The 27,856-nt window shown below is 40.4% G+C and overlaps 1 protein-coding gene across 2 annotated transcripts in view; it reads left to right on the top strand.

Moving 5' to 3' along the window:
- ARNT2 (aryl hydrocarbon receptor nuclear translocator 2) overlaps nucleotides 1-27,856 on the top strand; it is a 94,554-nt gene that overhangs the window by 19,735 nt on the left and 46,963 nt on the right. Inside the window, exons 2-6 of one of the 2 annotated variants that reach the window (XM_056499808.1) lie at nucleotides 4,095-4,206; nucleotides 8,260-8,307; nucleotides 11,289-11,333; nucleotides 13,858-14,071; nucleotides 15,957-16,170. In XM_056499808.1, coding sequence (XP_056355783.1) covers nucleotides 4,095-4,206; nucleotides 8,260-8,307; nucleotides 11,289-11,333; nucleotides 13,858-14,071; nucleotides 15,957-16,170 — 633 coding nt within the window. The remainder of the gene's footprint in view (nucleotides 1-4,094; nucleotides 4,207-8,259; nucleotides 8,308-11,288; nucleotides 11,334-13,857; nucleotides 14,072-15,956; nucleotides 16,171-27,856) is intronic. The other variant, XM_056499809.1, reaches the window with a different exon arrangement.

The raw sequence follows: 27,856 nt of genomic DNA, 5'->3' as shown, positions 1-27,856 counted from the left end.
TCTCTGGGAGTCGGCAGAACCATTTCTCCAGTAGACTTTGGGTTTAAACTTGGCCCTGTCCGTGTCTGCTGTATTTAGTCAAGGGGAGTATAGCTCGAGTGGCTGAAAATAGTGCAGTTATTTGTAAGATGGACTTAGAAAGTCTTGTCATGCACAGCATTTCACAGCTTCCCAGCAGGATGCATGGCTGTGGTTTGTGGAAGGGAGCAGAGCAGGGACCACCATCTCTGGAGCTGTGATGCTCCCTGTGATGATCCCTGGCCTAAGAGCTGCCCTGCTCTGGGGGATACCTCAGCAAGTCACAAATTTGTGTCAGAGACAAGACAGCTGCATTTCAGGCAGTGGATCTGGGGTGGGGCTCAAGATGCAAAGTTTGGGCTTGAGAGCTGTGGTTTCATAATTCCCTAGCAAAAAAAAAAAAAAGAAGCCCAGGTTCATCCTGGCATGCTGCACTTTTTGGTAATTCTTGCTCTGGTTGGGGTTCTCGTGCACTTGCATGGTGTCCTTGTGCAGCATTTAGCTTGCTCTTTGTGCTTTGCTTTGTGAAGTGCACAGCAGCTATTTCTTTTGCAGATCTATGTAACAGCTTGAGATGAACATGGATTTTTGAGGGAATAAATCCCTGTATTTTGTCCCAGTATTTTAATGTGCATTTGCAGATTATCTTTTATTTCGGAAACATCCGTGAATATTTTGAGGTTGACCTAAATTTGGCACTGAAGTAAAGTGTCATGTCCAAACTTTGAATGTTCAGCAGTGAAATTAAGTCTGGACAGAAATGGAGGGACTAATTCTGTTTTTACATTGTACCTGGATTAATGTGGCTCCTCAGGGATCCCCAAGATGAACATAAATATTAGTGGCAGGATCTAGCCTGCTCCCAGACATGACAGTGATAAGACAAGAGCTGTTAAGTGTTGTCCAACTGGAGGAATGTTCCCTAAAGATTGTGGGTTGTGCTGGGTTCTGTTGTAATAACATTTCTGTGTTCTTTGGCAGATCTTTTAGGAACTCTCTAACCTCCACATGAAATATTGCATGCATTTTTTCAGAAAAAAAATACTTCTATTTCACACTAAGAAACATCTTTTAAAGATTTTAAAGAAATTTGTTCAGGATGCTGCCTTGATGGTTACCGATGATTTTCATGAATGTTCAGCCTGACCTTGTTTCACTTCCTGAGAATTGTACCCTTATGTTCGTGTTTTAATTCTGGGTAGAGTAAGCAACACTTGTTTTATTTCCATTGGCAGAAGGGAAGTCCACTCTTTGAACATGCAATCTTGGAAGGAGAACACCTTGTTTCCCAACACTTTTTGCTGCTGGAACACTTTTGTGAACATCAGTGTTAATGTGGATGTGGGTTTAGATAAGCCTGAAAACATGATCTTTGTGATTGTTGATCCAGAACGTATTTTCTTTTCGTCTTCTTTTAGTTTTCTGTTTGTGGGATTTTTTTTGTTTGGTTTTTTTGTTTTGTTTTTAAATATATCTGTGATTTGAAGGGCCTGAGCCATTTTTCCCTCTTAGCTGAGCTTTCATGTGGGTAAGTGTCAGTGCATGCCCTGATGAATTTTTTTTTTCCTCTTGTGCTCATATCTTGGAAGGGGAAATTTTTAAGGCCTCGTTTTAGAGCAGTCAGCACAATGAGCTTGGTTTCATTCTCCCAGGACTGTGAAGACATATCTGAAGGCTGATTTGTCTAAGAAGTTACTTTCTGTATTGCGCTGTCTTTGATGTGCAGTTCTGTAGAATCAAGATATCTACACAGTAATTCTTTAGCTTATACTGTGATAGATTATCTGTTTGTTTAAAATGTTTTCTTTCACGTGTTTTTGGACACTGACTTAACTGAACCTCTGGTTTGGCCTTTCCTTTTATCATTTTTCCCCTCTTATAAAAAACCCACAGTTCTGGTCTACTTGAATCTAGATAGCTGCCTTTGCCTCTTGTATTTTCACACATGTAATGCTGAATCTAAGTGCAGAAAAACAACTCATTCTGCTTATCCACAACCACATAAATTGGGCAATGATAGAAATTATTTGTCTGCTTCTCCCTGCCTTGTCAGTGGTGAGAGCAAGGGCTCTACAGAAGTTTGCTCAACCTGTTCTGGATGCATCTCTAAGCATGGAATGTATAAAAGAGAGCAAGGGGGCTCTGTTTCCTTTTTTTGGTGAGCTTTAAAGTTATCTTAAACAATTAATTTTGACTTTTGGACTTTTAAAACCAGGTGAATGCAACCCTTGGTGTGTTTTTTCATCACCTTTGGTTTAGATTGAGGAAAATGAGGTTACAAAAGTTTCTCCTCACAATACAGTATTGTTCTTACTGTTAAAATGCTGCTCAGAGATAATCTGAAATTGTATTACAGTTACTACTTTAAAGAAATCTGATCTCCTCGATGATCTATATTGAAATGTGTTTCTGAGTGATGGGGACACATTGCAGGTAGATTTATTATGGTTTTTACCATCTGCTTTAATAAATGAGTGAGCAGAGCATTTCAGAATGACCTTCGCTTCTGTACATGAGAGATGAGTTTGAATGTTCTGAGTGAATTATGAGCCTTAGACAGCTAAGGGTACTTGTTCTGGAAATAGTGATTTACCAGTTGTTTGTATGCTGATGCTTTTATTTGTCTGGAGATATGCTAATGTACATTAATGTTGTGTTTCCACATAGCTGCAGCTTTAGCTGCTGTGGAATTTTCTGCAGTGTGGGGGCATAGGCAGAGGTCTCATTGTTTGGTCTTGCAGACTTTGTTGAAAAATATTGGATTGTTCTGTTGCTTTTTAGTTGAAAAGGAGTTAATAAAACTAAATGTACTAGAAGAAATTCATGAAATCAGTGAACAGATAAAGTGTTATTATTTAAAATGCATAATGTTGCATAATGGATGTGTATAAAGTGTGGCAGAGATGGAAGTGCTCTCCAGGCATAATGAAAGAACATGGATTCCTGTTTCCATAATTGAAGTTATTTCATACTTATCTGTTGGGGAAAAAATAGCAGGATTTTTAAACAGATTTGCTTTCCATTAGTAATTATATTTAGCTGTAGCTCCAGATACCTTGCCAAGTTGTTTTTTTAAAAGTTGGAAGGAAGATGCATTTTCTTTCAAGATAATTAAATGTTTTGACTGTAGATTTTGCCTCCAGAGTGAATAAAGTATATGTGCATTAGGAAAAAGTTTTAATTGCTCATATAGTTTATAAGTGTTATACAGAGGAAAAACATTCTTAATCCCATGCTTAATAATGGATAGAAAAAAAAGGATAGAAATGTGTTGTATTCCACTTCTCTTTTTTGAAGTGTGATGAACTGTTATTTATAGACTTTAGAACAGACTTTTCTTGCCATTAGCAGTCTGCAAACCATTGCATAAGGTGAGCTTTTGTAGTTTCTCACATCAAAGTTTTGAGGTCTGAGGATCTCATTAATCTATGGTTATACCTCAAGCCCTGGCAGAGGGATGAATATCAGCCTGGATTTTGGGCTCAGTTCTGCTCTGTAAGACACCACACAGAAATGCAGGAAGCCTTTGAGCTCTTCCAAGCTCAGTCTGGCCCTCTGAATGCCTCCAGAATATAAATAATAAAAACCAGTATCACCTGATAATTCATCTCAGCTCTCAACTCTTGGCCTCTCTGGCAAACTGAGTTTTTGAACTTTTATTTTCCTTGGTACCGTGGTACCATGATCCGCAGCTCCATTTGCCTTGGGAATTCAGCTCTGCATTTCTGCACAAGGCACTCTAACTGTTGTAGAAGGTTGTTGGCCTTCATCTGACATCCCCTTTGAGACCTAAAATGAGAACCATTAGGTCAGTGGAATTACAGAGATACCTACCTGCAATTCTCTCTGTCTCCCAGGCACTGTAATGTCTATTGACCTAGCTGGGCTTTTTCTAAAGGATCTGTGAATCTGCTGGATTTAGTAGGAGAGCTTTACTTTTCCTCAGAAATAAAAAGGAAAGCTTTCTCTGTTTGCTTTGGGAAGGGCCTGTCTCTAATGTTATCAGCAGAGATTTCTCCTTGAAGGTAATGGATTAAGGGATTTCCCCCTCCTCTTCCCCTACCTCTGCCTTACAGAAATGGCATCAGATATTCCTGGCTCGGTGGCCTTGCCGGTGGCTCCGATGGCGAGTGGACAAGTGAGGATGGCAGGATCCATGCCTTCCAGAGGAGGAAAGCGTCGCTCTGGGTAAGCCATCTTCTTTTTTTGCAGGTCTGAAACTGGAAATTACTTGTTCTGTAAAACTCAAAATGCACCTATATATGTGTGTGTTTGTTATGTAATGTTATATTTACGTACACTGCATTATGATATTAGTTACTGATGTTTCATTTTTCTCTTCAATGCATCTGTTCCACCTGCAAGATCAAACTTGCTAATAAGCATATAGCTTGTTGTTTTGCTTGTTTCAAAAGATTTTCAGGTTTGGCAAAGCATACAGAAAGGAGTTTGGATCCTGTGGCTGTTGTAGGTATAATGAATGTGTATTGCCTACATCTGTTTAATCTCACAGTGATTTATCAAGTAAATAAAGGTAGCAAGATTGCACATGCAGACGTACTCAACTTCATCTGAAGGTTACTCTTGGAATCTCTTAAAGAGAGGCCTGTTAAAGATGTTTTCTTTATAGGTCCAGGTACAGAAATAGCAGAGATTGTGGGCCATGATCTTATAGGTCTCACTGGAAGTGCAGCACAGTCTTCTTCTGGGAGAAGGGCCTGAATCAAATCCAACCCTTACACAAGCTTGAGGGCTCTGCTAAAGAAAAAAAATTGTTTTATCTAGCATCAGAGACTGATGTGGTGTAGGGGTTGTTGCCCACATCAGATTGCTCTGTGGCAACTCATAGTAATTCTCTGTGTTAGAAGAAAAGTGTAGTAAGAGCTTGAGAAGAGCAGAAAACTACTTTCTAGTTTGACAGCTTCCTCCTGTTTTTATCAAAGGTTCATCACAAATAGTAATGGTCTTTGGGTGATGCTTTCTCAGAGATAACTGATCTGAGAGTCTCTTCAAAAGAGATTGATTAGTCTTTTATTTAGTCCTGAATAAGGCAGTGGTGGGACTCAACAGGAGTAAAATGTTCACTGGCGAACACCTACAGAATGAAGACATCATTCCTTGCCAGAGCTGCTCTAGGGATTTTTCACCAAGGTATGTGGCCAGTTTTGTGTGTCTGCTCCAGTAACAGTGCTGGAGTCTCAATCTTGGAGTGAATTAACAAGGGAGAAGCTGACCTTGCCTTGAATGGGAGCGAGGTTCGTGTGATGGGAACATTCTGGATGGTTGTTCTGAGGGGTGTTTGAACAGAACACTGAATATCTCTCCCCACTGAGTGCCTTTCTTATGCTGAGCTAACTGTATGAAATTGGTTTGAGAACTCCTAAAATCTGTCTTTGACACACATCACATTTTTATTTTCAAGCAGCTCAATGAGAAAACCTTTTTAAACTTGTACTCAAAAGAAAAGACAAAGCATTAACATCTTTTCATTGCTGCCTAACATAGATAAGGTTCTGTACTTGAGTTGCAGGATATTTGATCTCTTTTTTGATTATAAACCATGTCAGCTCTGAGTATCAGTTTGCAATTTACTGTTGCCAAGGCTTGATGCTGCTGACTGTGAAATATTCTGATATTAAATACTGACTTGATATTAATTGAAATGCTTTAACTGTTGCTTTTTAAGTGTTGTCATCTATTTTTGAGAAGGTAAAGTAAGGGGAGGGTGGGAGGAACATAAAATCAAATTATTTTAAATGTCTTTAACATGTTAATTCTGTCAGTAAATTAGTATAGACTCACTTTTATACCTGGATCATGCTATTTCATCTGTGCACCATAGCTCTGAACTAACAGCCTTTCTCCAAGCCTGAGCTGAGAGTGCTTTTTTTTTTCTTTTTTTTTTTTTATGCTTTTTTTTTTTTTTAATGTTTGCTGTGTGTGTGTATTCAGACCTTGAGGGAAAGAATGCCTGCTGTGTCTAATTCCTCTGAGCTTCTCTTTGAACCAAGTTGCAACTAACACTTGGTCCTTTCACTGCTGTTCTGGTGATACATCTTTGTACACCTCAGTCCTTGGGCATTTTAGAAGTGAGGGTTTTCTGTCAAACATAAAGGAGTGGAGCTAGCATACACAGCCAGCTTTCCCAGTTTTGGTTATCTCTGAAAATTGTTTCTTTTTTCATAATTGCTGAGGCAAGCTGGCAGAATAATTGCTGTGTGGACTTGAATGCAGATCAGTTTAAAGTCATTGGCTATCCAGAAAGTGTTTCTGCCGTGTCGGCATTTGGCTTCATTGACAGCTTGGAAAAATATTTTTTCTTTATACAAATTATGCCAACTTCATAGAAAAAAGTGACAGCATAAGATAATGCATGCAGTGGTCAATTACTGCCTTAGGTAATACACCCTCAGTTCTTTATTTAATGTGATTTTAACTTAGGCTTTGCTGTATTAGAGGATAAGGAGCCCTTTCACTTTCCTGGGCTATCTTTATTTGGGCAGGGAGGATTGGGTTTTTTTTTTTTTTTAATGAGTTTGTTTCAGTTATATTGGTTTTGTTTCAGTTCACCATGTAGTCTTGCCTTTTCTCTGAACCAGAGCTATAAAAATCTGGGGAAAAGAGACCTCATCCCACCATTCTACCCCCCAAATTGTGCTGAATAAAAGGCTGTGATACAGATCCCTGTCTGCTTCTCAGCTGCATCTGCTCCTGATCATTCCTGCCTGCCCTCTTCCTGCACTCTGTAATCATGGCAAGCATCTTTTGACATTGCTTGGGAATTTGCATAGTGATTTTGTTGCAGTGTTGAAATCCTCTTGCGTGTCAGTTTTTCTAACCTGTGCATGTCCACCTTGTTGGAGGCGTTTTGGTTTTGCTTTGTTGGTTTTTTTTTTCTTTTTTTATGAAAGTGTTTCTAATTGAGAATAATTAAATTTTTGAAAGTGTTTTTATCACTGTATTTATGGTAGCCTCACATCTTCTGAGGAAAATACATTTTAATAAGTACCTCATGCATCAGACCTTTTCACGATTGATGTGAACAGTGTGAAAGAGGAAAACAAGATTTATGCTGTCTCTTCAAAACAAAAGAGCATAGTGCAGCTCTTTTTTAAAGCCTCTTTTTAATGGGAATTTTAAATGAAGATAAAAGATAGTCTTTCTGAATCTTCTGAAATGATGTCATTTGTCTTCTGGGAGGCTGCTTCTACTGTTTTGCTAATGTGCAGTATATTCTATCTAAACAGAAGATCTTATCTGTCAGGGTATGAGGAGGTTGATGGAATATTATTTTTATGTGTTCTGCTGTGTTCTGCTAAAGGTTACAACTGATTCACTGTCTTTCCCTCTGCCTTGCTGTAAAGCAGACATAGTGGATCAGGCAGGACACCAGAATCAATGACTTTATACCTGAGGGCTTTTTTTTTAATGTTTCAAAGGGTTTTTTCATTTTGCACACTGAAATTAGGAAATGTGTTATTAACAAAGATGGGACAGAGATACATTTGCTGTTGCATTTTTTAAAGGTATTGATACTTTAAATGAAATTTATGTTCAATTTCCATATGAAATAAAGGGGTTTGGGTAGTTTAACAAAGCAAAGACATTATTTAAAGGCTTAGTCTGGTGCAGACTGATGTTATACCCTATGCATTCAGATTCTGCTGTGATGAGCCCACTGTAAATTGGGAGGTGTTACCTGTGCATATTTTTTTATTAAAATAAATGCACTAGTGCAGTAATTGTATATGATAGTTTTATATCAGCTTAATTGTCTACTTTAATGGCAGAGTTACATTATTATAATTGGGGATATAAATATTTATCCACCTCTCTTTAGAGGTATAAAAATGGATAAAATGCTCTGTAAATTATACTATTGTATAAATTTGTAGTGATAATATCTATGATACAGTCACACTGCCTAATCCAGGAATCTAATTTAGATGTCTAGATTAGGAAGATAAACTTCCTAGCCTGTCTGTGTAAGAAGTGAAGAAAGAGGTTCCTGCTATTTGTGGGTCTTTGGAGGAGCCAAACTGGCAGGCTGGGATTTGGCCCAAGGAAGAACTGGGCTCTTCCACAGCCCTGAGAAGCTCTGGGATGTAAATCAGCTGCTCCTGGGTCTGGAGAGGATGAGCAAGACTGGAATCCTCATCTTTAACACCTCAGCTGGCTTGAATGTTCATGCCCCCATTGTCAATGCTTTGACCTGCTGACTTGGAAATCTTGCTTTTACAGAATGGACTTTGATGATGAAGATGGGGAGGGGCCCAGCAAATTTTCAAGGTGAGCATTTACTGAAGAGTTGGCCAAATCACTGACTTTTTTCAGTGGGGAAAGACAGCTGTCTCATTACTGATGATTTAAAATCAATATAAATGTAGGTGAAGAACTTGCCAACAACTTGACCCAAGTACTAGTTACACTTTTTATTAGCTTCCTCTGAAAATGAGGCATTCTGGCCAAAATCTGCCTAATGTGGTTATTGGCTTATAAAGCTGACAGGCTGTGTGTCACAATTTCACTCTGCAGCTATATTAAATGAAGAAACTTGTGATTTTTAGCTTATTATTTCAACTGCTGTAGATGAACTTTGGTTATTTGACATTGCTGAAGTTGTCTTTCGGCCACTGAAAATGAAATTTCATTTGTAGTTTATTTCAGATGTTAATTGCTTGTTAAGACAATTTGACAGATCCTAGAGATGGATTGTTTTTTTAAAGTTAATGAGCTTTACATTATGTACCATTAGGTGTAACTGAATGGTAAAAATTGACAGGAAAATGTTAATTAATGTAGAATATTCAAAGCTAGAAATAAACAGTAAATCCTCATTGCCATTTTTTCACTTTTCCTTTTTTTTCTGGTCACACTGTTTGCATTTTTTCATTAGAAACCAAGCAGCTGCAGTGAAGGGTGTAGATACTTTGAGGCCTGTGGGTAACTGCTGATTATCCAAATTGTAATTGCAGCTCTGTAGAAGCAGCCATGTTGAAACACAGCTGTCACTGTAGGGTTTAACAGGGTTACTGCAGTCAGTCTCAAAGAGAAGTGTGCTGAAGATACACCGTGACACCAAATCATCATTTACTGGACAGGACCAGCAGTGCTTCTGTTTGGTTGATGTCATTTACAGAGCCAGTGCCTGGTGTTAAAACTGGTGATTTGAGGGCTTAGTGCTAATATTTGCTAGGAGACACGTGTTAAGGGAACAAGATTTGTGAGGAATGCACTCTGATTGGTGCCTGCACAAGCACCAGGGTTTCTGGTATGATACACATGTTGGTCCTTCCCCATTTTGGTTTTGGCCTTTCAAAGTTTGGTGGTGGGTTGAGCCAATAATTGATTACTTTTAATGGAGAGGTATTCTGTGCTGTGCTTACACTCAGTTGATTTTAAGAGTCAGATCCAAATCTGATATTTAAGTCTTAACTGCTGTATAGAACCCAGATTGTTCTTAGAGACTACACAAAAGCCATGCAGAGACACCCAGGGCTATGTTCAGACATCCTCTTCTAGTTGTTCCCTTCTCCAGATTGCTTTCATGACTTATTCCTAGCTTGTTTCCTTCAAAATTATTTATTTACCAAAGAGCTGCTGTTGAAATGTTGAAGCTAACCCAGCTGGCTTTAACTGAAGTGCCTGAAGGAGTATGTGTGCAGAGGTCAGCTGGGAGGCTGGAAGGGAAGCAGTAGTTGGAGGCAATAGCATCTTCAGCCCAGTCAAGCAGAGAAGGATGAGTAGACAAGCCCCAGGCTCGTGGGAGCACAGGAGTAGTGGTGTTAGCTCAGTGCTCCATGGGAGGTAACACTCTCTGCTTCTCAGGGCTTCCAGCTCAGCTCAGGTATCCCTGCATGACACCTCATCCTCACACAGAGCTTGTGCATGTGCTTCCCTGTAATGTGCACATTCCTCACTGAATCCATCCTTTTGCTGAAAATTACTCAGACTCAGTCTCTTCTCCAGGCAGAGTCAAGGGGCATTGTCATTTGAATGTTTTGAGGGTGCTGGTGTTGAACACAGCATAAAGAAATACAGCTCAAGACTTGCTTAAGCTTTGTCTTCATTGTTTGGATGAGGAACTTGCATAGGTGGATTACTTAAAATTAGTTTTAATTAATTTCAGACAAAAAGGAAAAGTTCATGATTGATTTATCAGAAGAGGAAAAACATGCTCATTTAGGCTATATTACTTTTATAGCTAATACATGGGACCTTCATAGGCTGTCTGTCGTAATAATTGACATCATTTTGGAAAGTTGTAGTATACAAAATCTCATTTAACTGTTCTTGAGCCATTATGGTCTTCACTTCTAGAAAAGCCATTACCTTATTTTTCTGTTTTCCAAAACATGTTAGCAGTTTGGTTTCAAACAAACAAGTCTTTCCATAACTATGCTAGCAAAATCCAATTTCAAATGATTGGTGTGTTTCTTAGGAAAGAGAAAGAGGAGCAGCATGTAATTTTTTTACTGAAATGTCACATTGCTGCCTGTCTTTGGAACATGCATCAGAAACAGTGAAGCTTTAGTCCTACAGGAAAAAAATTCCCATTAGTCTGGATTTCCTCCATAAAGGTGCTGCTCAAACACTGCACATACCTGGCTGGGCATCCAACTTCTGTTGATTTGAGTAGTAGTGAGGTACCTGTTTACTTCTAGGGAATTAAGCCAGTTTAAATTTCACTTCTGTTTACCCAGCAGTTTCACCTGCCTGCCTGCCTTTTGCCAGTCTCCACGACAGTCAGTGCAGTGTCTGTACCTACAGAACATTTTCCTGGAGGCTCCCTTACATAAGGCATCACTCTTCAGCCGTGTCTGCCCTCCCGTGTTATCTGTAGACCATCAGTGCCCTCTGCTGAGTGGAGGGAGCTGTGGTTGCAAGCTGGAACAGTCACAGCCTGTTCACTTCCAGCACAGCAATGAATATTTCATGGCCTGCTGTGGATAGAAGCTCACTGGTGTTTTCTGTACCTGGTGCTGCTTGTTAAGTTTCCCAAGAAATCAGTGTATGTCAGTGTTTGCTTAAATCCACTGAAATGTGTCTTCTGTTTTTTTAAATATACAAATGAAGTTTCTGAATCAGCATGGCTTGGAAGTATCAGCAGACTCTGTGTTGTCTTTGCTGTATCATTCTCATTCCCTTGTTTTTCTTGCTGTTTTTTGTAATGGTTTGCAGTTGTGAATTTTTTTGCTTTCTGCAAGTCTGTGTTGACTATCATGCAATGCATAACCCCTGTTGATTGATGTACTATCTTTTGTTTCTAGGTATGATGGTGATCAAATCACTGGTGATAAGGAAAAGTTTGCAAGGTAGGCGTGTCCTGTAGAGCTCTTCTGCTGAGAGAAAAGAGGGGGATGTTCATGTCCAAAAAACCTCAGTACGTGTGCCCTAGCTTAGAGAGATGGTTATTTGTTTTAGGTGATCAAAGCACTGCTGACACAGAAGGGAAAGGTAGGAAAAAGGGCAGTCAAATATGGTTTGCCCCAATTTTTCTTTTATATAATGCTGTTCATACTGATCTTTTGGCTGTTCCAAAACTGCTTGAAGTCAGAAATACAAATCCGTAGTGGTTTTGGATCAGCTCCCCCATATCCCAAAATTTAATGTCTCTTTGTAATTTCTGTGAAAAAACTAAGTTAGAAATGGCAGAATTAGGACATCATTCTGTACAAGTTTGTGAATGCCAGGGTTCCTAGGACACACACTTTGGAAGAGGAGCACAACCCCTCTTTTTCTTTTAAGGATTTAAACTTGAACTAGTTTCAGGAAACTTTTGGGGCATTGTGTGATTGAACATTGTCTCAGTTATAGATTAACATACTATTACTTTCTAGCTTTTAAGATCATAAATGAAATGGACTGTTGGGATACTCTTTTTCTCTCAGGAAGTTTTACAGCCTCTTTGTTTAGTCCCTATAATGGTTGTTTTCGATGTCCAGAAGTACTAGAATACTTGACTGGTAGACAATGTATTATGTACTTAAAAGTGTGAAATGTATCTTGAATATGTCTGTTCTTTGTCTCTCTCTCTTTTTTTTTGTAACCACTGCTTCTGTGAAAATGCTGAACTTAGAGCAAGCTTTCATCATGTAAAAATGCTTTTATCTTCCCTGTGTCCATATTTATCTGCATGTACCAGCTGGCATGTACACACGTGTGCTCTGTGTACATGTGCACTGTCACACCAGCTGTTCTGCTTGGTGTGTGTATGATCAACTGCCCCTGTTCTTACATCTGTGCAGACCCACACAAGGGCTGTTCCTCACCAGCTGAAATCAAAGGTGCACTATTATCTCTGGGCAGTGACCTCAGGCAAGGCTTGGCTGTAATTTACTGAGCAGCCATGGGCTGTCATAGCTGGGTTTTCTGTATATCACACAGTAGGCATAGAAATAATAACTCTGCATGTAGCCCTGACAAGTGGTGTTTCTGCAGACTGCCTCATGCATGTAACACCTGTGTGTGTAGGGGCAGGATACCCAAAGCAGAGCACACCCTTGCATTCCTCTATTTCAGGAAGCAACATACAATTCTTTCCTGCATTTTAAGAAAAGGCTTAATTCCTGAAAGTATCCAAAAAATGTGCCAAGCCTAGCTTCTGCTTTCATGGTCAGTCTTCATAGCACTCAGCTCCAAAGAATGTTGCAGTTTCTTTTAATGTTGTGTTATCACATCAGTCAATGCTGGTGGAGTCTCCAAGTGATCACCTCTCACATCTTGTTGGATCAGCCAGCGATCCCACAAGACAATGCCATGCACAGCTCATTGAAATCAGTGGAAGATGCTGCTTTGACAACTGAAGCATCATCTACCTGTCGTGTACTTGTATTTAGCTGCCACCTGACAGGTACAGTATGAGAAGAATAAGTGCTGGGCACTGAAGCATTCTAGGTCCATTTGGACTATTTCAGATGTATATATTGGTGTGATTCCTTAATGCCAGTCAAGCAGTGGTGCTTTCCAGAATGGGAAAACTGAACTATGAATGTTTATTTCTGAAAGTTTCTGGTGGGTGTCCATTTTGGGATTTCTCAAATTTGACTCGCCACCTCAGCCGTATGATTTCTCTGAAGGATGAGAACATTGTAGCCTAGCCCAACTTGGGGCAGCATCAAGTACTGTCATTGTTGCTTCCCTGCTGTGCTAAATTGTCCCTGAACATAAATTCCAGTCTGTGTCTGACAAGCCAGATGTTTACTTGCTGTCTTTCATATTCATTTTATTTATTTATTGGGATTTTTTTTGGAATGTACTGTTATCCCATATATGGTCCTAGTGCTGCAGTCTGATCCTGCAGGCATTTAGTGACTCCCTGCAGGGATGTGGGAAGTTCTAAACAGCTTTGTTTGGGATCTGTGTTGTCACTGAGTGGGTTTTTTCCTAAGTCAGTGCTGATGTTTCCTGCCGACCTGATCCAGTTGTTAGTGAGAGGTTTCCTTTAAAGGACACCTTTTATAAGCAGCTGAGAGATGCATCAAAGCAAATCTGGGAGTTTGACTGGAGTTGGCAGATGTCAGCTCCTCACATATTTCTGCTTCATTTTTGTCCTTAAACCAAAGGAGATTAAACTGGTTAAGAGATTAAGGCCACAAACCAATAGGTAGAAATACAGGTTCTTTTCACAGCTATGGGCAAATCATATTTATCTGTCTGTGGCCTGGATTTTCTGTCTGTAAACTGAGGGGATAACAGTGGTTGGCTTTGTAAAGCACTTTGCTCTCCTGGGGTACAAACAGCAAAACAAGTGGGAAGTATTGTATTCATTACCTCCAGTTCAGATCCTTCCACTGCTCACGTTCTCTCCATTGCTTTGGTGTTTGTTTGAATGCTCAGGGAGAACCACAGTGAGATTGAGAGGCGCAGGAGGAACAAGATGACGCAGTACATCACCGAGCTGTCGGACATGGTGCCCACGTGCAGCGCCCTGGCGCGCAAGCCTGACAAACTGACCATCCTCCGCATGGCTGTTTCCCACATGAAGTCCATGAGGGGCACTGGCAACAAGAGTACTGATGGAGCTTACAAGCCTTCCTTTCTTACAGAACAGGTACCATTTACAAAACCTGGTTTTCCCTGTCTTTTTGGTCTTCAGTGGTGTGAGGAAATGCTGAGAGGAGTAGAGCCGCAGCTTGATCCTTCACTGTAGAATAGCAGCTGGTACCAGTTATATATCCAAGGTGTGAATACAGACAGGTTTTTTGTGACTGTTTGGATTTGGTCTTAGCACTATGACAGATCTTTTCTTTTTGGAGAAGCAAATTGGCATTCTTACCTTTGAGATCTGTCTATCTGAAAAACAAGTCACTCACTGCCTCGCAGAAAGGAATTTTCACCTCCAGACCTGAGTTCTTCTCATCCTAACAAAGATTCTCTAAAATAAGTAAAGATGAGTCTGGAAAGACCTGCCTCTCTCTCTGGGGATTAGAAGAAGGTTAAAAACATCATTTACTCTTAATGCTGGAGTTGCCAGCTGCTGAACTGGGCAGAGATGAATCCCATCTGTACTGGCTGAGGTATTTCCTTGGTTATATTTTTGATGGAAGAAGGAAGATGCACCCAGTGCTTGAAGGAAAACTATGTTTACTGAGCACTGAAAACTCCTACCACCTCCATGGTTTTTGAAGTCCTATGGGCGTAATGTTCATTTTTGTGGTCTGAAGTGATTTAAGCACTTACACATGGAAGTTATGGCTGGAGGTAATACTTTTTTCTCTTAGATAAACAGCAGCTGCTGCTGACCCCTCAGTGCTCATGACTGCTTATTCCAGCTCTCCTGGAGTGTGTTTCTGGAGGGACTGTGCCATTCTGCTGGTGGCACACCCTAGTCACTTCTCATTGCTTTTCTTTTTTTTTTTTTTACATCTTGCAGAATTACGGAGTTTGTTTTAATCTTTTTTAATAATGTGTAAAACTGGTTATATTATCCTCAATATAGTATGGCCAGCTGTGCTATGGTACTTTTTGTTTAGTCAGTAGTTCAGAATCAATGTGCTTTCTCCATAACAAAGCAGCAGAAGTTGACAGTCTGTTGAGTGTTTCTTGAGATGAATTATCCATTTCTCAGTAGTTTGCCAGATTTTTATCCTCACCTTATCAGATAATATCTGCCACTGACTCTGCTGAGCTGTCTCACCTGGAGTGGGAGTCAGATTTTCCAGAGGTCTATGTTTGGGTTCCAGGTGCAGTGTTTTAACAAGCTCTGGTGGTCACTGGAACCACGAAAGGCTGTTCAAGCTTCTTTTCCAGGAATTGGAGTGGTAGTTGTCATTCTTTGCCATGAGAGGTTTTCAAGCTCTGTTAAGGAAAGGGAGTATTTCTGGCTGATGCTGAGGCTTTATACTCACAGGCTGAAGAACAAAAAGCAACAGAACCTTCTTGTGTAGTGGCTCAGGGCTCCTAATGGAAGAGGAGGCTGAGGTTTCTTTTCTCATTCCTATTACTTTCTGCCTTCTATCCAGTGACTGTTTAATGTACAAGCAGAGCTCATCCTGAGCAGGGCCAGGGGGAGCCAAACTAGAAAGTCTTATTGGTTTCTTTCCAGTTAAATTATTTAGAACGTTTAATTAAGGGATGAGTTTGCCATGGTTTAGAGCTGTTCATTTCCTCTGTTTGTACTCAGAAATATCTTTTTATTTTTTAATGTTAGATGCCTGTCACAGAATATGCAGTGAGTATTAGTTGTTTATTTTCCTAAAGTGCATGGAGATCACCAGATGAAAGGCAATAACAGAAAATAAAATGTTGTTTGTTATTGAGATGGGCAATTTATGCTTTGCTGCAAGTTTGGTTGTATTGTTACATCAGTGAAAATTTCTATCGAGGTTTTGATCAGCTACTAAGATCGCAAGAAAACAATATTCTCTGACAGTGACAGACATTATATTTAATTCCCTTTCCTTGCTGGCATTCTAATCAAATCCTTTCTTTGGAAGGAACTGAAACACCTTATCCTGGAGGCTGCAGATGGGTTCCTGTTTGTAGTTGCAGCTGAGACAGGAAGAGTGATCTACGTATCAGACTCTGTGACTCCTGTGCTAAACCAGCCTCAGTCTGAGTGGTTTGGCAGCACTTTGTACGAGCAGGTTCATCCAGACGACGTGGAAAAGCTGCGAGAGCAACTGTGTACATCTGAAAACTCAATGACAGGTCAGATATGGCTGATGTATGGTTCTGTGTGCTCAGGATCCCTGGAGAGCTTTTCCTGACATTCAGAATGCCTGGTGTAAAAATCTGATTAAAGTGAAACTCAGCAAGAGTAAACTGTTTTCTTGCAGGCAGTGCAGTAATATAAATCTTTTGAGTGACTGCATTTTGCTTCCTATTCATTTGACTTCAGTCAAACCACCTACATGTAGCTCTGCATTCAGACTAGTTTGAAATCTGGATTGTTCTCAGACTTGGTCTGGAAATCTAGATTGTTTTCATTTCATCCTCAATGAACTTGTGACTTCTTTACAAGTATGTGTTTCTTTAGGGCAGTGTTTAATTTGAAGTCAAAAATCATACTTCAGACTTTGTTTTCATACAAGTTCCTCATGGTTTGCTAATTTGAATCTTGAGGGGAAAAAATCCAGTATTTGGCAACTGAAAATATACTGGATTTTAATCATGAGGCTCCTGTGCAGTAGTGTAAGTTACCTATAAGTTGATTGCCTCTCATGTTGAATGTAAAATTAAACCTTATTCATATCTCCTCTACTTCTGCAATTATTCATTCTCAAAGCTGCCAATAGGAAACTGCCTTGTCTTTAATAGGGTATGTATATGTTAGAGCTGTGAGAATTAGCTAAATCCTGTTATAACTCAAACTTGGAAAGGAGGAAACTTTTCTTTTTATTCTTCACATAGTATGTTTATAGCTGAAGGAAAAAAATTAGGGGATAATATTCAAAAAACCCTGATCCTTGCAAAAGTCACATAATTTCTCTTTGCTTCAGTAGTTAAGATTTCTGACCTGGTTTGCTGGAAGTTTTGTTGTGTTTCATAACTCAAAGGACAGTGATCCAGTTTTGAGTGAACCTGCACACTGTTTACAGCTTCCATGTCAAAACAGTGCCAAATTCATGATTTCCTGTGGTTTGAATGTGATGTGGTTTTGGCAGAGCTTTCATGTATTCAAATTGGAAGCTCAAAGCAAAATTCTGTGGTGAAAATCCAGATGGATAGAAACCAAGTGAACAGTTAGGGGAACCTGTGCAGGGCAAAACAGCTGAGTTTCATACCATGAGACTTGCAAAAGAGCACAACCTCTGTTTGTATTATGTAGCCTGTAATACATTTTAACATACATGCCATCTTGTCCAAGAAGCAATTACTGCAGAGCCTTAGTGAACAGTCATATTTTGACTTCCAAAAGTGCTCAGTTATGGGACTTAACCTGCTCAAACTAGAGCTGGACTGGACAGATGCAGAGCACTTCTGAAAACCCAACTTTGTGTTTTTTCCAGCCCTAGCTATGGGCTTTTCTTCTGCACTGATTTGATTTGTAGCCAGTGGAAAGAGAAGTTCAATAGTATTTATAGAGCTAAATCTTTTCCCTGCCTGCATCTTTTGGAGTTGTCAGATTGCCACTGAAGGCCTGTAAATCTGGTGTACATGGTCAGCTGAACATTTTCGCAGCATGAGGAAGGCAGGGTTGCCTGCTCAGCTTTTTGAGTAATTTTGTTTTAAAGGTGTGGCTGGTGAAGTGCAGTAATTTTGTATACAACTAGTTCTGTCAGTTTGTGGAGCATGTAGATAACCAGAAAGTTCTAGATTTATTATTTTAAACGTGTATTTCCTTGACTCCACAGGGTATCATTAAGTAGGAGAAGCAGTCTTCTATAAGGACTGTCAATCCAGCCTCAATTTTTTGTTTGTCTAGGAGAAAGGTGATTCTAGAGTCTATTCAGCCAGTTACACTTCCCTTGCTGTAACACAGGCCATATTAAGAGCAGCAGCTTTGTAACAAGTTCTGAATGAAATCTTGCAGTGACCTGAAATATTGCGTGTCTTAGTGACATTTTAAAAGATGTCAAGGAGGCAAATGCATTTCCTCTAATTTGGTGTTTATAAAACAAAGTTTTCCTTGGCTTTCCAAAGGCATATTTCATGCAGAACAAAGTGCAGTGCAGAGCTTGAAAGTGATGGTAACCACAGGCTGGGCAGCTGCATCTGAAACATTTTTTGCTCAAAGTGAAGTTCATTTCAGGCAGTAGGAGCATCCCCATCTTTTAGTGATGTCTGGCTGTTGGGCACAGGATTCTCTTAGGGAAGATTTTCAAGTGAAAGCATAACAGTATGTTATGATTTTAATTTTGCTATCTTCCTCATTTTCTCAGGGTCTGTTTTCTCAATGCTACAACCTCCCCCTTCAGCCCTTGAGCTGGGAAAGCAGTGCCAGCATTTTGACTGAGGAAAAACTTCACTTGTCCTGCAGCAGATCCGAGCTGTGCGCTTTGGCTGTAGTTGTCTTGTACAAGTGCTGATCATTAGTGGTATTGCTGGGATTTTCCCAGCCCCTCTTTGCAGTCCTGCTACCCAGAGATGCTGCTTCAAACCCTGAGAACTTGGGAGGCTGCCACTGCAATGGGGAGGGACAGAGAACAAGCCAGTGGAGGAAGCAGGCTCCCGCTCACATTTCTGCCCCCAGGAATAAGGCTGGGACTGGGGCTGTGCTCACATGAGCGCTTCTTTGGCAGTCACACAGCTTATGCAATCCTCACCTCATTTCACCCTCTCCTCCTCTGGCATTTCTGTGGTACTACATATGAGTCACATCAAGGGGTTGACCTGCTGAAAGCTAAACAAAGCTAAAACCCCTTGGTTTTGGTGGAGACAGCTCTTTGGCCCACCTTATCATGGGGTTTCTCGAACTCTTCTGAGTGCTAACACCAAGGAGAAGCAGGAAGTGAATAGTTAGGAGGAGAAAGGACTCAGCCACATGGTGTGTTTGGGGAGTTAATTGCTTGCTCTTCCTTGAAATCGTAGGATATGGGGAAGGATGGATAGTTTCTGTTTAATTTTGTGTCCTTGGAGATTTTATTCCCTGGAAATTGAACAATTGTCTGCTTGTTTGTTGTGCATTAATTGCTAACACATTGTAGCAACAGGAAAGCTGAACTGTGAAGTGTATGAACAGTTAGAAATGATCTAGAAAAGAGCAGCTGAGCCGTGATGATGGCAAGAAGTTGAGCTCCAAGAAGTCTTTATGTGCGTCATGTGCATGATTAATCAGAATGGGGCAGATATTCAGAGTGATAATTCATTATCACTCTTTGTTCTTGAAAATCTGCAGATGTCAAAATGAATCGCTTTAAATATGGATAAAGATCAGATCCCAAAGGAGGATCCATTAGCAAAGACCACTTTGTGCCTAGGGGGCACTGGTGGAGCTTGGTGGATGTTGAGTTCAGGTGCAGGTTCAGTTCCAGTGCAAGTGAGAGACTCAGTTGCAGACAACAAATCTCTAATGGCACAGGGAACAGACAGAACTTAGATTTAAGTGCAGAGAAAAACCACTTTTGAAGAATTCCTCTGATATATTAGATTTAAAAAAATTACTGAGCAAGCATTGTAATAGACTGTCCTGTTAAAATAAAAAACTGCTCCTGTTCCAGAGCACTTTGCAAGACTGATTTCTACAAATCTAATTCTCTGTAAGTAGTTCATGAAAGAATAGAGTGATGAATCCAGACACCTCTGTATGGTTGCCTGGAAATACTCCCAGTGATTCCATGATGTGTCTGAGATGTGCTTGTCAGGGCTATAAGATCCCTCTTCCTGCATCTCCAGTGGTGAAGATGGGAAACACCCAGGTTTGTTATCTTCAATCCTGGGCTGCAGGCAGCACAGCACATAGAAATCAGCTGTAACATCTCCCTTCAGCCTCACCCTCTCTGTTTAGGCGAGGCAGGGAGCAGGGTTTGTCATCCCACCCATGACACAAAGGCTCCTCAGGACAGTCAGGTTCCTCAGGAGTCCTTGCAAACTGTTCCAGCTGAATTGTTAAGGGGTGCTGAAAGTGCAGAGCAGTGACTGCAAGAAAATTATGAGAACCAGAACCTCTACAGCTTTCATTTTCAAGTGATCTAAAAATGACTAAGTCACTTCACTTGCTAGCTGACCAAGATTAGTTGAGGTTACTTCTGGACAGAACTTGTATGCCAAGTTTAATCTTGGCATGATCTTTTATTGCCATATTTTCTAAATGCAACAAAGTGGAACTTTATGATGGAAATGGTGACTGACCACAGCAAAAGTTGAGCTGATAGGTGTCCCTTGAGAAGAAAAGAGCATTGTGTGACAATTTTCTGTGCCTCGTGTATATTATGGAAGCATCACTCCATGCTACATGAGCATAGATTTAGGCTGGGGAACCTGTCTCACAGAACCTTCTAATAACATGTTGTCTTGCAGTGATTAGTTCAACTTAAGCAGTTTTCTGTCCAGCTGCAAACCTTTGTTGCCAAGCCACAAAATCCAGATGTTGTAGATAGAATCAGATTGTAAAAATGAGAGAAAACTAGTGTTCAGCTTGAAAGCGGGAAGTGCCAGAGACCAGGGGCTCACCAGTGGAGAAGCAGAGTAAGACATTCTACAGCACTGAACAGATGATAAATAACCATGTGAAAGAGAAGATTAAGGATAACTTTTCTCCTCAACACATAATCTTCCTGAAAATCAGCACAGGATTCTTTGTGCTGTGAGCTGCCTTATGCTGCCATGTCTGTTTTCCAGCTCTGATTTCTGCATGATCCTTCTTAGAAGGAAGGGGGTGATTCTCATACTGACAACCAGCCAAGTGAATGCAAATGTGTTTTGAACTCTGACTTTCCATGAATTATTTAGAACTCCAGCTGATACAGAGAAGAGCTGGATGAGACTCCTAGCTGGCTTCACATATAAAATTCTCCAAAGAAATTCAGAGACTGAGTTGAGGCATGACAAGAAACAGTCCTGGCAAATACAATCCTGTTCTGCTGTAAACGTCATCATCAGTAATAGTAAAATTCATGTCTAATGGAAAAGTAATATATTATCAAAACACTGTATGGGTTGAGTTCTGCACCCTATTGGCAAACTGCTATATTAGTTTCTCCACATCCACTTAAAAATTTGATCAGCCCATTTATTAAACAAAAAAGGGTAAAAAAGTCTATTATGGGTATTTGTGCCAAAAGTTATATACCAAAAATATATTGTCAGAAGGTCTGTCTTTCTTCAGTCTTTTATGAACATTAAGATACTTGTCAAAGACTGATATTTTGCTACTCAGAGCTCTTAAAACTGCCTGGAAAAAAAAAGAAGAAAAGAAATAAAAAATCCCTTTTTTCAGGGAATCTTATTTTTGCCGAGACAGTTGACTAAACAAGAAGCTGTCATAGAGCTCCTCTGGGACTTTGTTCTGTAGCCTTTGGTTCTGAAGAGCACATTTGTCAGTTTTATGCATCAGAAAGATACCCTCCGTGTGAAGGGCTGTTTCAACTGACAGCACTTGATTTCTTTATTATTATTATTTTTTTTGCTTCTGTCTGTGAGCTCTTTTAAGTACATGAACCCTAAAGAACCATCTGTCTCTGAAACGTGCCCAGCCCAGCAGATTAGGAAGTCAGAGAACAGAGAATTAAAACCAGATCCCAGCATTTTTGATTTTAACATCTTGGTACAGGATGACTGACCTAGTAAGACTGTTGCCTCTGGGCAGGTAAGGAATGAGTTGTATAATATTTTGTTTATAGAGAGTTAATAGCTACTTGTGCTTTTTATCCCAGGATAAAACAGAGCTTTTCACTGAATGTCCATGAAGCATCACAACCTGTAGAGTGAAAACAAGCAGGCACCCAGTAAACAACACACAGCAAAGTTGATGGGATGGGGAGGAGAGAAAGTTTCCATGTCCTGAATTCTTTTATGTCTCTGCAGAACTGTCCAAGACTTGACTCAATTTTTTATGGGATTTTCCACCCACCCACACATACCCACACAGCCCCCACTTTATTCCTTGGAGGGCTGGAGGCTGGAAACAGCTGTGTCAGGATTATTGTACCTGCAATGGAAGGTAACAGAGAGATTTCTGAAAATAGATGCTTTGATACTCTAGTTGCCTTGAAAAAGAAGGAACAATTCTTGATACACACTGTCATGTACAGACTGTATGAGCTAGTGATGTGAACAGCATATTTCAGATTCCAGTCTGTTTTTTTCTGTAGAAAAAGCCCATTTTGGCAAGGCATTTTTTTGTCTTTTAAGTGTGAAATCTGGAAAGAGATTTGCCTTGTTGTTGACAACTACCACACCATCATGTGATACCTGTTTTTCAGTAGAGTTACGTGGTCCCACTGGCATTGTGGAGAGTGAAGAGGATGTTTCAGATGTGAGACTTTCCATCCACACCAGCCATTGCTGTGCTGTTGTTCCAGAGTAAAAGACCTGCCCACGTTTTTGTGGACTGCTTGTTCTCAAGCAGGAAGGTCACAGTGCCAGCCAGAGATGGCCTTAGAACTTGGGCAGTGCCAAGCATAGGAATTTGTGGATTTTCAGCTTTAGTCTGTTTAGCCCTCAGGATTTTTACATGCAGGATGGAGGAAATGAATGTCCTGCTTTTCCATTCCCATTCTGTTTGATGGTAAATGAATTAGTGCAGGAAACAAGGAACCTGTGACTGTAGGGCATCCTAGAGTGCCATTCCTGCCCTTTGACACACTAGACAGTAACACAGAAATAAGAAAAAACAGTCTGCTCTCAAAAAATTGGTATTTTCAAATGATCATATTTTAAATGTATGGTACATTTAATCTCTCAAACATTCCAAGAGAATTTTGCTTTCCTTTGGTCTCTAGAGCTGTTTCTGGGGGTAAAAAGTCCCAAATGTTGGAAGAAGCCAAGTATGTATAAAGCAGTTCAAAAGCAACTCTTACACAAACACAGTGACCCAGTGGTCTCCCTGCTGCTGACACATTCCATTTGGGTGGATAGTACTGGAAGGAAAACCAGTGATAATAAATTGCATTTTTTAAAAATTACTTTGGTAATTATAATGGTTTAGAGAGGTCAGTACATGCTTTTACCAAAACAAGGAAACAATTTTAGCTTAGTACTCCTGAGACAAACTTACTACACCTGATTAGCATTAGAGAATTCTTTTAGGGTGAATTTTCAGGTGTTTGGACATGCACATGCAAGTGGGTTTTGTGGTTGCTGTTTCTATTCAGTCTTCACCTTGAGTTTCCCATTTGGAAACTGCTTCATTCTTGGGTGTGTTATTACAGATGTTGGACTGGATCACTTTCACTTGCTGGGTTTCAGGGGTGGTGGGTGCTTCTTTAATGTTCAATATTTGTTCAACCTCCTCTGTTTTGTTAAACACCATGAGATATATGGAGTTAGTGGGGTTTTCCCCCCTTGCAAAAATACTGGTGTTTTACAAATACCTGAGCAACTTCTTTGGTTCACACATTGGCAATAAAATAGTCCAAGTTTGCCTGGAGGCAAACTTGGAACCTTCTCAGGTGCTTCAGTGCTTTGATGGTAGCAGATGCTGGGAGAATGCCTTGTGGAGCAGGAGCTTTGAGTGTTGTGTTGTCTCAATGAAGTCAGTACAAGGCTCTAAAATATTTTATTGTTGGGATGAGTTGTAGTAGCAGCCTAGGGAGGAGGGGTGCCTTGTGTGTAGTAGTGTTCCACCCATAATTGATTTATCCCTGCTGTCATCTCTCCATCCTTAGCTAAGGCTGAGGTCTGTGGCAGCGAGGACAGCACTTCTTGGACTTTGATCCTTCCCTGGTCTTCCACCAGCTTGCTGAGACCATGGCTCCCACTTGCTCCTCTCTGATCCCCTGCAGGGAGCTGCAGCTCACACCCAGAGTGGGAGCATGGCCCACAGGCAGTATTCTTTAGCTTGATCTGGTTTATTGCAGTCCCTGGAATGTGAACTTACATCATCAAATATTCTTCTATTTTCATAGTGTGGAGACTTTTGCATGTGATTTTTGAGTGTCTTGAGTCTTCAAGAAGAGAATTAAAACCTATAATGGATGTTTTGCCCCACACACCTTATTTTAATTTAACTAAAGGAGTAGCTGTAAAAACAACCAGGCAGCATTCTTGAGCCTTTTTCTCCTCCCTCTCTTTCCCTTCTCATGTGTTTAAATTTAATTCTGTCCACAGCAAAGTATCTTACAAGGTCATCTTGTGGTCATTATTTCCTCTAATGAACTACTCCATGGTGTGTCACCACAGCCGGATTTCAGAACCAGACAGTACTAGTATTTACTAACAAAGCATAAATCCCAGTTACCTGAGTTTGATAATGAAGTACAAGTAACATAGAATAGCCAGGAGCTGAAGCTTTTTTGGCAAAAGGGCTTTTCAGTAAAGCTTCTTGCTGAGCTTCCAAGTGAAACAAATAGGTTAGTTTAGAAGCTGCTTACAACCTTTATGTATTGATTTATTCTGCAGCTGTGAATAGTAAAGAATAAACTACGTAATCCAGTCTTATTTTGGATAGCTGTTCTGTCCTGGGAGTATCTGCTCATGGTGCATTGGAGTTTCTGCTGTTTCCATCCCTTATTCTAGAAAGTCCAACTGTTTTGAGGAGCTGTCTGTACCTTGGATCAGTGGCAGGTGTTGTAGTTTTCTCCAGCTCAGTCTTTCTTTCAGGTACATCTGATATTTGTGACAGAAGGGCTACTCCAACTGCCCAAATCATGGAGCCATGAACTTTGTCATAGGTACTTGTTTTGGGAATGAAAACACCTGTGATCACAGATAGATGTTGTGTATTCATGTCTACAGAGAGCTTACATTCTGTATGGGTTTCAATAAGCTGTTTTACTTAATACTCTGAATGTGCCCCATACTTTCAGTAGCCATTCTTGAGAGTTCAAAATACATTTAGTTAAAGTGTTATATGGGTTGATTTTGAGGGTTTTTCTGTTAAGTTAGAACTTAACTTTCAACATATGCTTTGAATTATTTGCCTCCAGTTTCAAGTCCAGTTTTTCCAGGTCCTTCAGCAGAGAGACTTGCATGTGATCTGTAACACTATCCCTTCAGATAGTCCCTTAAAATTAACTGAATAGCAAGACTGAAAAGCCCACATAGTTTTTTTCTAAATTTAATTAAAATGATACATATTTGCCCAACACTGTGTAGAATGACATGATGCAGACTGGCTAGTCAAACATGAAGGCAGGCACAGCAGGGGCCTTTTGGCCTTGTGAGCTTTTATAATAACAAGTTGTATTAAGCAAACAACTGTGTAACATGAGGGGTTTCTTATTGAAAAATAAGAGGGGGTGAGAAAGCTTTTCAGTTTCCCCCTTGTGGGTCAGTGTCTCCAGTTGGTAAGTAGGGAACAGACAGATATTTAAAAATAGGTGCATTTCAATTGCATGACTTCTTTTTTTTATTTTTTTAACTTTGCTGTTGATTGGATCAACTCTTCATTCTATTGTAGGAATGTCATAACTTGACTCTAATGCTTATACAACGCCTTTTGCAATTAGATGATGTAAACCTTTACATATTTTGAGAGGTTCAAGTAATCCCCTGAGAAGCTAGGCTAGTGAGGAGAGTGATCTTTGATGGTTTGTATTTATAATCATGGAATAGTTTTGCTTGGAAAGGACCTTAAGGATCATCTCTGTCCATGCTTCCCCCCTGCCATGGGCAGGGACACCTTCCACTAGACCTAGAGCTTCATGCAACCTGGCCTTCAACACTTCCAGGGAAGGGGCATCCACAGCTTCTCTGGGCACCCTGTGCCAGGGCCTCACCACTCTCAGAGTGAATTTCTTCCTCATGTCTAATCTAGACCTGCCCTTCTTCAGTTTAAGGCCATTTGTCCTTGTTCTTTTACTCCATGCCCTTGTAAAAAATCTCTCTCCGTCTGTCTTGGAGGCTCCCTTTAGGTACTGGAAGGGGCTCTTAGGTCACCCCAGAGCCTTTTCTTCTGCAGGCTGAACAATCCAGCTCTCCCAGTCTGTCTCTATAGCAAAGGTGCTCCTGCCCTCTGAGCATCTTCATGGCCTTTGGGTTAATTAGTTTCAAGTTTCATACTGATTTATCCAGAGACTACCACTGCATGTAAATAGGACACAGCCTGTAGTCTTGTCTTGGAAGCATAAATTTAAGCTGATAGTGCTCTTTTAAGCATATAGGTATCATGAGATTTATATGGGCTTACTGGGAATCACTGTGCATTATATTATTTTCTTTATCTAGAGCTGCAGCATGTTGAGAATTCTTGTCCTGTGAACTTGGACTCTGTTCCTAGCTGCACCTCCACTGCTGCCTGACTGCAGGCAGGAGAAATCATTCCTTTGGGTTCAGTGTCCTCACCTTCAAAATAACAGTAAAGGTGTAGATGTCCTCTGGAAGTTGCTGTGGTGTCTGCTAACAGCAAATACCTGCTCCAAGCCAGTTGTTTATTTTGTATGTTGATACATTTATTTGTCAGTGTATTGCAATGTAATGTGTGTGCAGTGGGGTATGGCTATAGGGCTGCTTCCTGCTGCAGGGTAAAACAAGCACCTGAGGCCAGGGAAGCCCCAGCCTGGAAAATCTAAAGCAGTTTCATAACTTTTGGGTGGAAGGCAGTGACAGCTTTGGAGCAAGAGCCAAAGATCAAGAGCAACTTAATTTTATCCCTGCCATCCCACGAGTTTCTTGGTTGGTTTGTGTGCAGTATGACCACAGCTGGGAGGTCCTGTGTGGTCCCTGATGTTGTTCCAGGCTGTGTGAGCTGACTGATTTTACAGTTCTACTGTATTCTCAAGGGATGTTTGTGTACCAATGTCCCTTGGCTTCATTCTTGTGGAGAATTTGTCAGACACAGAGTTCTGTATGGCAGAGGAGAGGTGTAAGTGTTGTGCTGCTGTACAGCAGGCTGGCAGGGTGCAGTCCCATCCTCCCTACAGGCCAGCTGGGAAGCAAGAGTGGGAATTATACAGGAAGAGACCTTATTAGCACCTGCACTGCTTCTTGGTCCTTGAAACTTCTGAAAGGATCATGATTTTAGTATCATGGAAGATTTAGATTGCATCAACCATCTCCACATGATAGGAACATGTCCATTTTTGTCACCCCTGGTTCTGGTTCATAAAGGCTGTGGTACCAGTGAGGGATGGATGACCTGTACTATCAGATACCTTCCAGGCAGAGGCAGGGACTCCTGCACCACAGGGGAGACAGTCTGGAGAACAGACCATTCACTCCTTGACAGATGTGAAGGAGGAATGTTAACAGCAGCTTACTGGGTGTTTTCTTGGGAGCTGCACTGTAACCTGGATGTGAGTGAGAGAGGCAGGCTGGCTCTGGGTGCACTGGGAAACTGGTGCCAGTCTTGTGGTTCTGCCCTTAGTTTGCAATTTTAAGTTAGGATGGTCTTAAGTTCACCTGTGTTTTGAGTATTGATGGTGTTCCTATTGCTCATGTGTTTGCTTTCCTCTCGATGAGGGGCAGAGGGATGCTCTTTTTGTCAGTACAGTTTTATTAGAATTTATTGTTTGGTGTGCACTCTGATATAGATATGTGCATGGTAGGTCAAGTCTTTGCTTTTATAAGCCTTGCCTTTATGTAAATAATAAACCCCATAATGCTAAATGTCCATGTTTTGGGTTTGTTTGCAAGGCAGTAGTGATTCTTAATGTGTTCTGTAATTTTTTTTATATTGGAATCCACAGGGTGGATGTATATTTATTACACTTAATAGAGCTTAAAGCACTTGCTGAGCTGCACTAAACACAAGATAAAATTGTATCCCTTACAATTGTAAGGCTCTTTTATTTTGTGTTATTGTAAAGTTATTTTATTTTGGTTTAATTGTTGAATTAATGCAGAATAATTGCTC

This window comes from Oenanthe melanoleuca, chromosome 10 (genome assembly GCF_029582105.1).
Source record: "Oenanthe melanoleuca isolate GR-GAL-2019-014 chromosome 10, OMel1.0, whole genome shotgun sequence".
NCBI classification, from domain to species: Eukaryota; Metazoa; Chordata; class Aves; order Passeriformes; family Muscicapidae; genus Oenanthe; species Oenanthe melanoleuca.
Note: the sequence above shows the minus strand (reverse complement) of the source record. Positions and strands in the feature narration are given on the sequence as shown.